At 52.6% G+C, this 14933-nt stretch overlaps 6 protein-coding genes across 6 annotated transcripts; 4 read left to right on the forward strand and 2 right to left on the reverse strand.

Annotated features, from left to right (window-relative positions):
- The first annotated feature begins 3 nt into the window (after positions 1 to 3).
- On the forward strand, positions 4 to 2241 carry BDP55DRAFT_441299 (cyclophilin type peptidyl-prolyl cis-trans isomerase/CLD). Its single transcript, XM_060567596.1, has 3 exons — positions 4 to 193; positions 249 to 1912; positions 1971 to 2241. Exons 1-3 carry the CDS (start codon positions 184 to 186, stop codon positions 2106 to 2108), a joined length of 1812 nt encoding a protein of 603 aa, XP_060422049.1. The 5' UTR covers positions 4 to 183; the 3' UTR covers positions 2109 to 2241.
- Positions 2242 to 2465: 224 nt separating this feature from the next.
- Positions 2466 to 4400, forward strand: BDP55DRAFT_441411 (uncharacterized protein). The gene is made up of 7 exons (XM_060567598.1): positions 2466 to 2824; positions 2881 to 2934; positions 3030 to 3825; positions 3889 to 4079; positions 4126 to 4221; positions 4283 to 4310; positions 4360 to 4400. Coding segments are annotated over exons 1-6 (1152 nt in total). The 5' UTR covers positions 2466 to 2822; the 3' UTR covers positions 4296 to 4310; positions 4360 to 4400.
- Positions 4001 to 5780, forward strand: BDP55DRAFT_441333 (C6 zinc finger protein). Its single transcript, XM_060567597.1, has 6 exons — positions 4001 to 4079; positions 4126 to 4153; positions 4216 to 4310; positions 4360 to 4464; positions 4522 to 5504; positions 5565 to 5780. The coding sequence occupies exons 4-6, from the start codon at positions 4416 to 4418 to the stop codon at positions 5649 to 5651; spliced, it is 1119 nt and encodes a 372-aa protein (XP_060422051.1). The 5' UTR covers positions 4001 to 4079; positions 4126 to 4153; positions 4216 to 4310; positions 4360 to 4415; the 3' UTR covers positions 5652 to 5780.
- Positions 5781 to 7530: 1750 nt separating this feature from the next.
- Positions 7531 to 10344, reverse strand: BDP55DRAFT_699064 (uncharacterized protein; the record flags this gene model as incomplete). Its single annotated transcript, XM_060577853.1, has 3 exons — positions 7531 to 8055; positions 8105 to 10095; positions 10218 to 10344. The coding sequence occupies 3 exons, from the start codon at positions 10342 to 10344 to the stop codon at positions 7531 to 7533; spliced, it is 2643 nt and encodes an 880-aa protein (XP_060422052.1).
- A 1626-nt stretch (positions 10345 to 11970) lies between these two features.
- On the forward strand, positions 11971 to 12702 carry BDP55DRAFT_567553 (TspO/MBR family protein; the record flags this gene model as incomplete). The annotated part of the gene is made up of 3 exons (XM_060570604.1): positions 11971 to 12082; positions 12145 to 12238; positions 12312 to 12702. The coding sequence occupies 3 exons, from the start codon at positions 11971 to 11973 to the stop codon at positions 12700 to 12702; spliced, it is 597 nt and encodes a 198-aa protein (XP_060422053.1).
- Positions 12703 to 13498: 796 nt separating this feature from the next.
- BDP55DRAFT_567532 (mitochondrial carrier domain-containing protein) lies at positions 13499 to 14566 on the reverse strand (the record flags this gene model as incomplete). Its single annotated transcript, XM_060570602.1, has 2 exons — positions 13499 to 14392; positions 14456 to 14566. The coding sequence occupies 2 exons, from the start codon at positions 14564 to 14566 to the stop codon at positions 13499 to 13501; spliced, it is 1005 nt and encodes a 334-aa protein (XP_060422054.1).
- Positions 14567 to 14933: the final 367 nt, after the last annotated feature.

Here is a 14933-nt window from a genome sequence, read left to right on the forward strand (position 1 = left end):
CACAAGCTTCCTGGATTTCTATCTCAGCCTTACCACGCGACAGGCACTTGCACTCACGGTCACCACACTCGCTGTCGCTATACCTTTGAAGTTCGGCATCGAAAACATGGCCGACGACGACACCAAAACCAGCAAGCGAAGTCATGCGGACCTCGTTGCTCAAGATGACGGTAAGCACACGCCATGCAACATGGTACTCTCTTCTAGCACTACTTTGTGACCATTGCTTGGACTGACGGCGTGCGTAGACAGCTCCTCCGATGACGATATGGGCCCCCAGCTCCCCTCAGAAGCACCAAAGAAGAAAAAGCGCCGCGTCCTCCCATACGAAAAGCTCTACATTGCCGCGCTGCCAAAGTCGACCCGGTATTCCAAGTCTCTGATGCACAAGGAGCAACTGTTTTTCGTGACAGTGACGCCTCTGACGGACTTTATTGTGACCTCATCTGTAGACGGTGTTGTGAAGTTTTGGAAAAAGGTGGCCGAGGGAATAGAATTCGTCAAGGAGTACAAGGCGCATGCGGACGAGATCAGGTCCGTCTCCGTCAGCCAGGACGGGAGAAGCTTTGCAACTGCTGGCGCAGACAAGACTGTCAAGATTTTTGATGTTATCACGTTCGATCTTCTAGCGATGCTGAAGTTGACCTTCGTACCAAGGTGCCTTTGCTGGGTTCACAACAGAGGGGCTTCGCTGCCTCTTCTTGCCGTGTCCGAGGATGCCAACTCCAATGTCCACATTTTCGATGGCAGGGGAGAGAGACAAGACCCGATTCACACAATCAAGTCTCTACACAGAAGTCCGGTCTCAATCATGGCTTTCAACAGTGCATATGATTGTGTGCTGTCTGCGGACGAAAAGGGCATGCTGGAGTACTGGCGACCGAGCGGCGGCTACGAGAAACCAGACAACGTGTTTGAGTTCAAGGCTTCGACGAATCTGTTCGATTTCAAAAAGGCAAAATCAGTACCGACATCGATCACGATTTCACCGACAGGCAAGCAGTTTGCGGCGTTCTCTCAGCCAGACAGGAAAATCCGAATCTTCGACTTTGCGTCTGGAAAATTGTACCGAACATATGACGAATCTCTTCAAGTAATTGAAGATATGCAGCATGCTGGGTTGGCGCTGCAAAAGCTGGAGACTGTAGAGTTCGGTCGCAGATTCGCCGTAGAGCGAGAGATTGACTCGGCAGCGTACAGAGACAAGGCAAACGTCATCTTTGACGAGTCTGGCAACTTCATTCTTTACGGCTCAATATCCGGCGTTAAAGTGTTGAACACTTACACTAACCAGATTGTCAAGGTTTACGGCAAAGAAGAAAACTTCAGAGCCGTCAACCTGGCGATATATCAAGGTCAACCGCAGAAGAAGGGCATTACCACCGTCGAGATGGGTGCTTCTGCCAACCCCCTGCTTCAGGAGTCCGAGTCCAGAGACCCCATCTTGATAACGACAGGGGTCAACAAGCAGCGGTTTTACATGTTTACCAATGACGATGAAATCTCAAAGTCGGTGCGAGACGTCCAGAACGAAAAGCCTACAACGCTTGGCCAGAAGAAGGCAGAAGAGGCCAAGAAGGCAGAGACTGGAACCGCCGCTGTGATCCACACCAACTACGGCGACATTCACATTCGTCTCTTCCCTGATGCGGCACCAAAGGCTGTTGAAAACTTCGTCACCCACTCAAAGAGCGGCTACTACAACAACACGATTTTCCACCGTGTTATCCGCAAGTTCATGATCCAAGGTGGAGATCCTCTCGGCGACGGCACGGGCGGCGAGAGCATATGGGGAAAGGAATTCGCAGATGAATTCAGCAGTCTGAAGCACGACAAGCCATACACAGTCAGCATGGCTAATGCAGGCCCGAACACCAATGGCAGTCAGTTCTTTATCACAACGGAAAAGACGGTGAGTACAGTCCAACTCGGTGACTTAGATATAATGCAGTCCTAACAGTTGCAAACAGCCTTGGCTGGACGGGAAGCACACTATATTCGGGCGAGCAACCCAAGGGTTCGACGTTGTCCACAAGATTGAGAATGCGCGGACGTATAAGGAAAAGCCAGAGGAGGACATCAAGATTCTCAACATCGACATCGTATAGCCCGTTTTGTCGAAAGACGCCAAGTAATGAAGGAGATGAGACCAAACTGCTCGAGACGCCCCCACATCAGGACACAAGTGAAATGGAGCGGAAAAAGCAATGAGAGGACGCAGCATCCCCGCAAGCCTCGCTACTGATACAGACAGGTCTCGCGATGCAGCTGCATATCAGCTCAAGTCCACTCAACTAAGTGAGGCTGTACGTTGTTCACGTGGACGCAAAAGGCCAGCATTGGGCCGCTTACGATCCCGCAATCGGCGCTGCATCACCGCAACCCAATTCGGAGCCCGATCTCGCCCGCCAGTGACCACCCCGTACTTATAGACGACGTTTGGGCGTACCTCATGTCTAACGGCGCGCTCACTTCCGTTCTTCGAAGTGGGCGAGCCGGCGTTGTCGCAAGCGATCTCAAACGTAGCCTACAACTTACCTCCGCCATTGATAGTGAAAGACAGTGTGCTTAAGCATCTCACAGATGAATATTTCATTGACGCGGGCCCCCGGATTCCGTAGCTGCGCTGCATGTTCGCGTAGCATGAACTAGCCAATCAACCTGCTTCGACCCCGCCCCTTTCGGTTCGGCTCGTCCCTTTCTCATTGCCAGGATCGAAGTTTCCGGTCCAGGATGCCACGTCCGAAGAAGCCAGGGGCGCCGGAGCCGAAACGTCGAAGCCGAAATGGTTGTTGGTGAGTTGACTATGCTCTGTGACGTTGATGTACATGGCTTGGTCTTAGTCTAATCGTCATCTCCAACTAACTAACACGCCTACAGGCCGTGCAAAGCTCGGAAAGTGAAATGTGGTGAAGAACACCCGACGTGTATCAAGTTCGTTCTATCTACGCTTAAGTGATATGCTTTGGGACGCCGCTGGCGCGAGAGACTGCAGTCAGTGGACAGCTAACATACACACACACACACAGTTGCCAACGAACTGGGGAGCCTTGCGATTACAGTGTACGATTAAATTGGGAGGGCCGTCGAACGAAGAGATCTCTATCTTTGGGAACGCTACTAGGGACCGCCCAGCCATCCAAAGATTCCTCCCACACAGAACAGCCATCGTTCAATCATACGTTTACCATTAACAACCCGACCCAGGGTTTAGATCCGAAGCCTATAGCGAAACGCGTCCAGACTGCTCCGGTCAGCGTTGAGACAGGGAAGAGAAAGCTCGAACAGCTAGAGTCTTATAATGACTGCTTGAGTCGATCTCAGGGTGCCTCTTCCCGATCGATCCAGCAACAGCATGGCAGTAATTTTGCTCCGCCACTTAGCACCCCAAACCATAATGCTCGAATCCATTCCTCGACGTCAAGCCTACGTCGAATCGTTCCCGCAACTCCAAACACTTCACAGAGATTATACAAGAGGTCCAAATCCCTTGCTGAGTCAGGTAACCCGGATGCGTTCAGCCAGTATGGCCCTATATCTTCGCCAATTTCTCTAATGGGGGAAACTCCTCCCGCGTCTCTTCTCCGCTCGGGTACTGTTTCAACGCCGATCGGTTCTCCCTTAACGCCCGTCTCGCTAGGAATCAAATCTGACGATGAGATGAGGTCGCCCAGGTTAAGCCTGCCTCCGCCAGCGTCCCCAGAAAATAGTCGACTATCTGTAGACTATCTGCTCTCGAGCTCTCCCCGCCATGTGTATGGTGTGAACAAGGGACTGGTTCCGTCTTTTGGTCCACCTTTATTCAACTCTGGATTCAAGCAGGAGGTATCTGAGGAGGCTACATTTTACGGCTTTGATCTTGGCATACCAGATGCTGACTATGCCCAGAATCATGATATAGGGGCCATATCTCAGACCGTGGCTTCTATTAAACATTCTGGGCATATCCTCCAAGCTGTTGGTGTTGGATTTGATTCCCAGCAATACGAGAGCAGCCAATTCACGGTGCCTGGGGTCGGGTACTATGGCCAGCCTATTCCGATATGGATACCACGAAACATTGAGCCCCTTCCTGCCAAGTGAGTCTCTACTAATCTTGACTGGTTCGAGGCTGAACGATAGTAGACTTCGCGAAAATTCCATGAACCTCCTTGTAAGTCCGGCTTTGAGTTATCAAGTAGATGTTTACATAACACTGATGACTTTGGTAAACAGTACTTCGTAAGTAGTCCCGTCGTTTTGCTGCCTACCCTACAGTTGTGGAATAACGTCCGAATGACAGCATCACTTCCTGAACCACACCGCCAAGGGTAATAATGCCCATGATTCCTGTCATCAAGCCTGCTGACCCAGATATAGTTCTCGTACCATACGACGACCCCAAATCCAATCCCTTTCGCACGATTTTGCCACAAATGGCCGCCGGTAACGACCACCTACTTAGCTTACTCCTGGCCTACTCGGGTAATTGATCCCCACGCGCGCGTTCTGTCATTCCTTATCTGACGTAGTGGTTCGTAGCCGCCCATCGATCGAGAATTCTCGGAAAGAAGGAGCCGCAGATGAGGATAGCGATCTGGGTGCAAGATATATTCCCCGCCCTCCGACAGGCCCTCAATGACAGGGACAAGATCATCTCAAACACGAGCCTCGCCACTGCCATCATGCTCGCCTCGCTGGAGATCATCTCACCCACCGCCTTCGGGTACGATATTCCATGGCAGCGGCACCTGAGCCTGGCTCGGACGCTCATGTGGAGGCGGCTGGCCGACCTACGCAGGACAACTGAGAATGGACTGCAGGAGGACGCCGCGTGTGCCTTTCTGTGGAGCTGGTTCGCGTACCTGGATGTGTTAGGGAGCTTGAGTGGTGGTGTGCTCGACGCGGAGTCTTCACGGCTCTGGCTGCTCGAATACACGGTCCATAATCCCAATGACAGTCGGGATGAGATTGACTGCATCATGGGGTTCACTACGCGCTGTGTCCAGGTATTAGCCCAGATCGCAGAGCTGGCGCGCCGTTGTGACGAGCAGCGGTTCGCGCTGAGCAGCCACTCGCCGCAACTTGTCTGGTCTCCGAATGCAGCTTGCGCCGAGCGGGCTCAGCTCTTGGAACAGGAGCTGATGTTCAGCATGGCGCAGACGTCACGCCCGTGCAGGCATATGACCGACACCAACCAGGGCCAGAGTCGAAGTCAGGACAACGGTGTTGAGGTTGATAGCCATGGTAATAGGGAAGAGATGGTTCTCTTGAACGAGGCGTTCCACTGGGCTGGACTCGTACACTTACACAGGCGCATCCTAGGCAAGCCGCCTGCCCACGAGGACGTTCAGGGCCCGGTGAGGAGGATCGTGGCGTGCTTGGAGGGTATCGTGCCGGGCGGGTCGGCGGAGATGGGGTTCTTGTTTCCCATGTTTACGGCTGGGTGCCATGCGCTTGAGGGGGCGCAGAGGAGCAAGATATTGGAGAGATTCCATAGCGTGGAGAGAAATGGGATGACGCAGGTATGTCTGAGTGTTCCCGTAGCCAGAACAGAGTGTTGGAGCTGACTTGTTCTTGAATAGGTACACAAGGCGAGAGTGCTCATGGAGAAGGTGTGGGTTACGGGGCAGCCGTGGGAGCCTTTGCTGTGTAAGGAATTCATTGGTTGATTTTTGTCATCTTTCTTTTTCCCCGGAGGAAGGAAACGGCCAGCAACCGGGATCATTGTGTTTTCGAGTCAAGGCGGTTCCCTTGTCGCATATTTACGAATGGACGATGGCGTTGAATAGAGATATTGACGGGGGGTGGGCACATCAGGGAAAGCATTTATTATTTTCATTTTCCATCTGCACGACATTTATGAGCGTATGATCTGAACGAACTTTCTACATTGGGAGAGAAGGCTCGCGCTGGATATATTAGAGCTGATGAGAATACACGTACTTTTGTTAGTTTCCTCGGATTTTTCGTGCAAGATCATTAAGGCATGTACGTACACATATACGTCAAGACATTTGTTAGGTATCTTATAGCCTATTGATTGATTAACAGTAAAATGAAAACGTGCCAACACTTGACCCCGGCTGGGCAGGGACAAGAGTATGAAGAACCTTGCCGCAGAGATGAGATACTTATTACGATACGCAATTTGAAGTATTCCAAAGTCGAGAAGACTAAAATACCCCCCGTCTCGTAAGTGCTGTCGGGGCGCCTGTTGACCAGCGTGGAAAAACACCTCCACAAAGTACTCGAAAGGATTCCCAGGAAAGAAGTCTATCATGCCGTAGATGTCATGCCACTTGTTGAGGAAGGCCGTCCCCGGGTCTTCAAGGCTTAGAGGAGCATCTAGTCGAGGCTCCTTTACGCACCGGCAAACGTATCTCGGTCGCTCTTCTTGCCGACGTATTTCTAGTGCGGATACAATCCGACAACGACACAGACAATAACATTACGGCGGCCTTTGCAAAAGCGGTAGGAGCAGAAACATCGGCGGTCTCTAACCTCCCATCGCGAGAAGATCGAGAAGAGGATACAAAGGCCTATAAAAGCTAGTACGAGAAAAACAGCATTATAACAATAATACATACTTAAGATATTGTATATTAAGTTTCTATACCAACTATACTTTTATACTTACGCGAACCTAGCAACCCGTTACTAAGTATATTATGCCTTCTACCTAGGAAAATGAAGAAATCATAAGTCTTAAAGTAGATTAAGAAAATGAGAGCGGAAGTAGATATTTAAATAGTATCGCTTATAGCTGTCATTAAGATTTTATACGAGTACCTACCTACTGCTAAACTCTAAATCAATAGTCTTTATATATTATTAAAGGATGATTTACTAGATGAAAGACTAAGGGAGACTCCTAGTTCTTTTATAGATATAGAATAGTATGTATGTCCTGCTATAGAGGTGAAGTAGTCTGTAAATGAGTGCGATGACGACAATGCTAGTAACGGTCTGGTCAGCAACAGTATGAAAGAGATAAAGGACGGGCTTAGGCCTTGTCAAAAAGTAGTTAATGGGCTCTTCATTAGACTTCCGTGTGTTGACACAGGTAAAGGTACCCAACTTGAGCAAAGGACGTGAGAAAACATGGAATCAACACAGCTCAACATAGTAGATAGCTCACCAGACTTTGTCTGATGGTCGGTGTTAAAGTACTTCCCACTTAATACTAATCTACTGACTTGATCTCCCTGACGTACATACGTAATTCAGGCGGGCAAATCCAACGCAAAATGGTAGTCGATCCAGTGGAGCAGATCATCGGCCGTCAAACGCAGATAACTGAAAGTCCTTTTAATTCGCAATCCCAACCTAGCTCCGGAATTTTTGTTATTTTACAAAGTACAACTCAGTGTGCCCGATGATTATGCAACGCCTATGTTGCAGAAAACATGCCCTCGAGGAGAGCGCCATTCTCGGCGCCATAACTAGTCGCCCGAGTCGAGGGTTGCTCGATAGCCTTAGCAACTACTGATTCGAATTCTCCTTGACCTCTCCTTTGCGACGTTCCAAGCGATGGGAGTAGTTCTTGTCCTAATAATTCAGCTCTCCGCCGCCGCCGCCAGCGACATGATCGAGATCCTCGTAGCTCTTGAGGCTACGTCCCTGAGTGGCCTCTCGTGGGCCGACAGCCGCTCCTCCACCAGCGGCACCGTCTCCCCACTTGCCGGCGCCACCGCGGCCTCCTCCCCTCATACCACCATCCCAGCGGGGATTCGGGCGTCGGTCGTAGGGACCGCTTCGGTAGTTGCCACGGCTTCCACTCATGCCTCCTCGGCGAATAGGACCAGGGCCTCCACGGTCATCGCCGCCGGCATTCCAACCGGACTGCATACCGGGATGTCCACCACCGACGAATGGCGGGAAGCCGCCAGGTGGCATGGGGAATCCAGGGATGGGCATCATGCCATTCATGGTGAAGTTCTGCAGATTGAACCCACGGGGGGTTCCAGTTGCAGACGAGCCATTAGCAGGAGGGAAGTGACCGTTGGAGTTAGCATCTGTCCTTGATGGAGCAATGTGGGATGGGTCCATGACATAGGCATTGATAAGATGGAACTGTAGTTGGTTAGCAGCTGGCATAAAGTAGCTGGGAAATATGACTTGCCTCTTGCTCAATGGTCTCGAGCCATTCGTTATGGCGCTTCTCGACGTGTTTGCGCCAAAAGTGTTCCTCCTTGAACAACTTGGCACAATCGGGAACCTTGCATCTCCACTTGTGCTCGTCCTCCTGCTTGACGTATTTGAGCAGCTCGTCACCGACGGCATCCTCAACGGAGCGGCCTCCAAGCTTGCGCAGATCTGCAGTTTCGGGCTCGAGAATTTGTAAAATCTTGTCTTCGAATGTCTTGACCCAGTTGTAGGCGCGAAGCAGTTGTTGTTCTGCCTTGCCGGTAGTGCCGCGGAACTTCTTGTCCTCGGTCGCTTCGCCTTCCTCCTCAATCTCGCTGCGCTTCTTGCCAGGGAAAGGCTCCCCGTTGGCACTAGCGCGCGCAACAGCCTTGGCAGAAGTGCTGAGAGTGGTCCTCGGGCGACGAAGGTGACCACCGGGGCACTTGCGAGTGAGCTCATGAATCGAATCGCTCTCAAAGACGCAGAAGAAGCAGAAGTTGTAGACGCGTCTGAGGTACTCAATCATGAGATCCAGCTGCTTCTTCTTGACCAGGAGGTCTTCATCGTCAACGTCCTCCTCCTCAACGGCACCCTCATCCTCGTCATCATCGATAGCACCATCCTCTCCGTCTTCCATGCCGTCGTCGACGTCAAGGTCACGCTCCTTCTTAGCCTTCTTCTTGGGTGCAGTGGCTGCGGGCTGGAGGCGGCCACCGTTCTTAAGGTCGTCGACACGTTCCTCAATCTTTAAGACGGCGTTGAAGTCAGAGCCGAAGTCTTCCTCAAACTTGTTGACAAGTCGCTGAACCAGGCCCAAGTCCTTCTCGACCCGCTCGGGCGCAGAGAAGAGATCCCAGAGAGCCTTCTTTCTGGGGTGACTAGGCGGGTTGTGCACACCGACGTGGCAGACAAAATCGCCTCTAACTTCGTCCTTGACAGTCTTGCCGTTGACGGCATCAAGTGCCTTCTCGGCAGTCGACACAACCGCCGGCGACTTCAAGGGCATGTCGCCATCCTCATCCTTGGGGTCGACACGGTCCACGACCGCAGGGGCAACTTCTGATGAAGGGTGAAGCATAACCCAGCCAATGCGATGATACCGCTTGCTTGGGTTGGGATCTGACAGAGATAGCCACTTGAAGCCGCCCTCTTCTTCGCCAAGGTGCTCCTTGCAGAAGGTCTCGAGGTTTTGTCTGCTGACATGGGGCGCAATGGTCTTGATGAGAAGTGTGGGCTGATACAGGTTCTCGTCTCTGATATCACCACCATTGGCTGGGACAAGGTCTCCCACGCCAAGGATCTCGTTGGCGGCGGTTGCTTCACCTTCCTCCTTCTCTACGAGGCCTCCAAGGCCATTGGTCTCGCTCTTTGGGATTCCCTCCAGCGAAAACTCGTCAAAGGTTCCAGACTCAAGATCTTGCTCCCATTGGCTGTAGGCGCCGCGGCGAAACTCATTAAGCTGTGCTCTGAAGCCGTCACGAATCTCAGGGACATAGCGTTCGCGAAACCACTGCTCCTTCTTGTGCTCGCCAACAAAGGTGCGAGCCATCTTGGCTTGAAGTTCTTCCTTGTAGGCGTCATACGCGACCTGAATCTTGGCCTTTTCCTTTTCGCGCTCTTCTTGTGCTTCACGTGTGCCTCGGGCGCGTTCGGGTTCACGACGACGACCAGTGCGCTGACGTTCCTTCTCCTCCTTAATCTTTTCGTTCATCCTCCACCATTCGCCGAAGTATGAGAAGCCGACTTGGTATGGAAGCTTGACGGGATCGGCGAGGGGGTTGACGGTCATCGGCGCGGAGGCGCTGCTGTCTTGTCCAGGGACGTAGCGATCAATGTTGGCTGGCGGTGACTGGATTCTCCTCTCCCGACGATCATCGCGGTCTCTGCCACCGGCGTAGTCATCGCGACCACGGCCCCTTGGCTCGTACCGGTCGATAGCAGCCGGGGATCGTGAACGACGTCTGTCACGGTGTTGACGCTCATGGCCTGAAAGATTTGTAAGTAATTGGCCAGTAAACCCTTGCAATTGCGAGGCTCAGTATCCTGGCAGAAGCCTCGTCACGGAACGACTCAAGCCATTGAATGGGGTAATCAGAGATCCTACGCACCAGGCGATCTACCACGGTAGAATGTGTCAGCTCGCTCCTCCTTGACTCGTGTGTCGTCGCGACTGCTCCATGTCCTGTCGCCCGGCGAGCGCGCAGATGAGTCTCGGTGAGAAGAGTAGGAGTCCATCGTGGATATGTCGCGTCGAGTCTAGTGTGTGGGAAGGTAAATGGCGTCTTTGTTGAGTTCAATTGACCTCTTGAGGCTGATTAAGTATCGCGTCGGCGTCGGGTAGCTGAGTGCTTGCTGTTCATATGATTTCGTTTCGCTTGCTCGATCGAAGGAAGAAAGATGGAGGAAGCCTGTTGATTGGCAACATGATTGCGGTTAGAGAAATCATTCTGCAGGCGGGATACGGGACAGCTTCTGAGGGAAACGGAAGAAGAGAAAGAATTGAGAATTCGGGAGGGAAGTAGCAGTAAAAAGTGGTGCAGCTGCCAGAGGGCAAAGATGATTTGAAAACCGACTCGTCACTCTAACGACGACGGTACAAACGGAAGAAGAAAAAAGATGGAATGCCAAATGAGGCCTGCTGAGAATGATTGACAAACGAGGATGGTTGAACAAGGAGTTGGGCGGGAGTAAGAATGGATGGTTCTGGGAGAGGGAAGACAGGAATAATGGGGATCGTATCGAGGTGATGGATGGACAATAGGTTGCGGAAGAGTAAAGATAATGCAGAAAGAAAGGGAAGAACGAACTATTCCGATGGCGAGGGCGTATGCCTCGACGATAAGACGCGTGATGCTGTCGTGATCCAAACGGTAGAGGGCTTTGGGATGCACGAGAGAGATATGGAGGATGTGAAGGCTGACCAGACCCCGTACTCAAAGGGCGACGAGATGATGGGAGCGAGACACGGACAAAGGGTCGGCTAGAGAGGTCCACTGTGAGCGAAACGGGTTTAGTGTTCCTTCGGGGGATCCTCGGCAGCTTCGGCACTCTTAACTGCATACGTCTCTTTTAGCATATGTACTTGCCAGATACGAGTCGTTGATTGAACTGGACCTTTGCTATGAAATACATGACTTGCAATAAGTATACCAGGCAATTGAGCTCCAAGAGAGTCTTTGAGAGTACGCCTTCTTTAAATAAAAAAAAGCCTCCCGGGTACCTGACAAGCGCAGTAGTTGTAGATGCCTTCCTCAAGTGCTGCCAACGCCGGCGCAGCTGCCCCCAGCCGTGACAGGCGGGTCAATGTCCAGTGGAATTCAATTGCTGGAGAGCTGCAGAACAACGGCGGCCGATCCCCAGCGATCTCCAGAGCTTCACCCCTGTAGCGGCAGAAGCATGCCCATCTGAGGAACGGGGGTCCCCATCTGCCCAAACGACCAAATCAGTTCAGATAAAATGGGTGACAGACAACTTGACAATTTTACCGTCAATCCGTCGACCCAATTGTCTGTCGAGAATTGACAAGCACCGCATGCACCTTTCGACCGTAAGTTCGAGTCCCTCTTGCCAACATAACGAATTCGACAATTAGGGAAGTAAAAAGACGCCGGATTGAGGTGGTTCCTGACGGGAGACCCTATACACATTGCGTCATAGCTCTCCTGTAAGAGGATAGCTTCCTCGCATGTCGGACTGGGACCCGCCCCGAGGTTGCCTCTCATCATCCGCATCGCATGTTCCAGACGAACCGTTGCAATTTACTTATAAACACACCACACGCCATTATCGCATTCGCACAGCTGATACGTTTCTTACACTTGTTGTCAATTTCAACACACTTCATAACTGAAATCGGCTACAATGACAACCTTCATCCCGGCCCTGACCTTACCCCACCAGGTCTTCGAGAATGCCGCCGCCTCGATCCTGCTCCCGATAGCTCTCGGGACGGCCGTGGGCTACTCTTCGCGACGTACGTTCCCCCTCGAGTAACCTCGCAACGTTGTTAAACCGATACTAACAACGGTCATATAGCCAGGGACACTAAGAAGACCTACGCCGCCATCAAGAACCCCCCCGGCCGCCCTCCCGCCTGGGTCTTTGGCCCGGCATGGACTCTCCTTTACGGGTAAGCCCACCAACTTCATCCCTTATCACAACACTTCCCTCCGCGCCTATGTCTAAATCTGACAATCGTCCAGACTAATGGGCTACTCCGCCTACCGCGCCCTCCAAACAGGCCTCTCCCCAACCTCCACCCTCTCCCAAATCGCCGACACAAAACACGGCGCGACCCTCTACACCATCCAACTCGGCCTCAACCTCATCTGGATGCCCCTCTTCTTCCTCATGAAGCGCCCCATCGCCGCCACCGTCGACATCGTCGCCCTTCTCGGCATAAACTCCTACCTCACCTACCTCTGGGGATCCGTCGACGCCGTCGCCGGCGCCTGCCTCGTCCCTTACCTCGGCTGGCTCTCCTTTGCGACCTACCTCTGTGCCGGAGCGGGTTACCTCAACGACTGGGACCTCAAGGGCGCCGAGGAGCGGTTCGAGGCCGAACAGGCCGCCAAGGCTGGAAAGAAGCAGTAGTGTTGCGACTGTTACCGTTGTCGTGCAGGTGTTTGTGACACGTGCAATGGTGTAGAGAAGGGAGAGGAGGAGGAAGAGTGGACTTGGTGGGCGTATCTGCGTGCTATGGCGTTCTAGTTGGTATTGGCCGGCCTGTTCCTTACGTTGAGCGTTTATTAGGAAGAAAATTCGATATTCCAGGCTTCAAACAAACGCTCGTTGTGTGATTTGAGAACCGTTGAGCGTGAAGACTATTACTGAAGGACGAGGCACCCAGAACGAGCAAGGACGAACTACCAGAGTTTTCATCAGCATGAAGCAGAAGACGGGGCCACACAGAGAGATGGATGACGTTGAGAGATCCAATGTCTCTTAGCCCCCTATTCTGTCCTTTGACCATCACAGCCAACACCTCACAGACTTGCGCGGTAAGCGTATCATCCCAGTAACAGTCTTGTAGTAAGGCAGATTTCTTCCCAAACAAAGGCCGGTTGGCAGTGGAAACGCAATCATTCAACATGTCAAATAGTGTATCCTTTGATTCCAAGTTGTGTATAAAAGACTCAATAATCTACGCTCATGTCTCTTTCAACTTTTGGTATAAATCCACACCCTTCTAGCCGGGCCGATCCAGCCCAAAGTGTATGCACACGTATGTATAAGTATATATACTTGTTTCCGAAATTGCATCCCCGTTTACGCCTTCTAAATGCCAAATTGTATAAAGCCACCTCCCCGTCTTCCAACAACAGCAGCCACAACCACCCAAGTCTAGGATATCTTAAAGGGTTTCGACACGTGTAAAGGGAAAGGAACTCTATTGGAAGGGGAAATGTCGCTTGAGGCCGTCAAAAACAATGAAAATGAAGGCAGAGCTGGGCGCTGAGCGAAGGCACGTAATACCGCAGCCCCGGTATAGCCCCCTGAGCCCGTGTTGCCGCCAGACGGCGGCGCCTTCCTGCCAGAATGACCGGTTTTGCGCGGCGTCGCCAATGGCTGCCGTCTGCATGCGCGACTTGATCGTGTCGGCCGGGAAGAAGAGGAAGTTGTACGACACACCGCCAGAGGCACCCGCCAGCGCCTGCTGCCATAGTGGCAGCGGCTTCGCCGCCAGCGCGTCCCTCTCACCTTGCGTCTTGGCCGACTTGGCGTTGAGCACGTTGAACATCTTTGTCACCGTCTCCTTGCTGCCAAACCACGCGGCGCAACCCCCGGACTCGCGGATCAGGGTGCCCATCTGTCCATGCCAGAAGCCTCTGATGCCTTGATGGCGGTAGATTTCGCGGACAACAGACAGCGGGCGCAGCTGCTGTGGCGCTCCCGAGCCGTCGGCGCCGGCGGGGGCCTGGATCTTGCACTTGACGAGTTCGACGGGCGTCAGGACGTATGACGTGAAGAAGCCGGAGAAGGCGCCAGTGAACCACAGGGCAGAGAGTGACAGCTCCTGGCCCTGGGGCGTCCAGCCCGACCGGTATACGGCGGCGCGACCGATCCGTTCGAAGAAGAACAGACTGCTGTTCTCGAGCGCAGCTCCGACGAGCGGTGCGCTGATACCGCGGTATAGGCCGCGGAGGCCCTCAGCCTGGAAAGACTGGCGGAAACAGTCGACCGGGCCCTTGTAGCGGAGGGGCTGATTGTCGGGTTGGGATTGGAGGCGGACCTTGACCGTGTCGAAAGGGTACTCGATGTATTTTCCGACAACGCCGGCGACCTGATGGGAAATGGCTCGTCAGCGAAATTCGCTCAAAGCTTCGTTGGCAAGCGGGCAACTTACTGATCCGTAGATTATGTCCTCCATGGCCTCCAGAGCCGCGGTACGGCTCTTCTTCAGCGACACGGGTGCGTCATGGTGGGGAATCTCCATCGCTACTGCTGCCGAGTCCATTGTGATGGCAATTGCGAGTCGCGATGGCTAGCCAATAGCTACCTGAGCTATTTGGAGGTCGTCAAAGGTATGCGTAAGGTCGGACGAAGCGTCGAGCACCCTCGGGTTATCCCTCAAAGGTCGGTGTGACAAGGGGAGGGGGTTATTGTGTTTGCGCGAGTTGGTCGCTCGTCGAAAAGTACCAGCCAGGATACCGCGCAGCTCAATAGCTTTTTGGATTGCGACCGTGAAACTTCGAAACCACCAAGTACACCGAAAAACAAAAGTAGGAGCAAGTTTGCTCAAAAAAAGGAGCAAGTGTAGAACGTCTGGTTGAATAGAAGGCTATTCAGCACTGTCCTCACTGCTCCCCCTCGGACTGAGTTGA

Source organism: Colletotrichum godetiae (assembly GCF_030913485.1).
Source record: "Colletotrichum godetiae strain CBS 193.32 chromosome Unknown BDP55scaffold_97, whole genome shotgun sequence".
In the NCBI taxonomy this organism is placed as follows: Eukaryota; Fungi; Ascomycota; class Sordariomycetes; order Glomerellales; family Glomerellaceae; genus Colletotrichum; species Colletotrichum godetiae.

Bases quoted from the DNA above. Each gene is read 5' to 3' on its own strand.
- BDP55DRAFT_441299 (XM_060567596.1), top strand. The intron at 1,913-1,970 runs GTGAGTACAGTC...AGTTGCAAACAG, and splicing joins TTATCACAACGGAAAAGACG to CCTTGGCTGGACGGGAAGCA.
- BDP55DRAFT_441411 (XM_060567598.1), top strand. The intron at 2,935-3,029 runs GTTCGTTCTATC...ACACACACACAG, and splicing joins GAACACCCGACGTGTATCAA to TTGCCAACGAACTGGGGAGC. The intron at 3,826-3,888 runs GTATCTGAGGAG...GACTATGCCCAG, and splicing joins ACTCTGGATTCAAGCAGGAG to AATCATGATATAGGGGCCAT.
- BDP55DRAFT_441333 (XM_060567597.1), top strand. From the start codon at position 4,416: ATGGCCGCCGGTAACGACCACCTACTTAGCTTACTCCTGGCCTACTCG. The intron at 4,465-4,521 runs GTAATTGATCCC...AGTGGTTCGTAG, and splicing joins CTTACTCCTGGCCTACTCGG to CCGCCCATCGATCGAGAATT. The intron at 5,505-5,564 runs GTATGTCTGAGT...GTTCTTGAATAG, and splicing joins AGAGAAATGGGATGACGCAG to GTACACAAGGCGAGAGTGCT.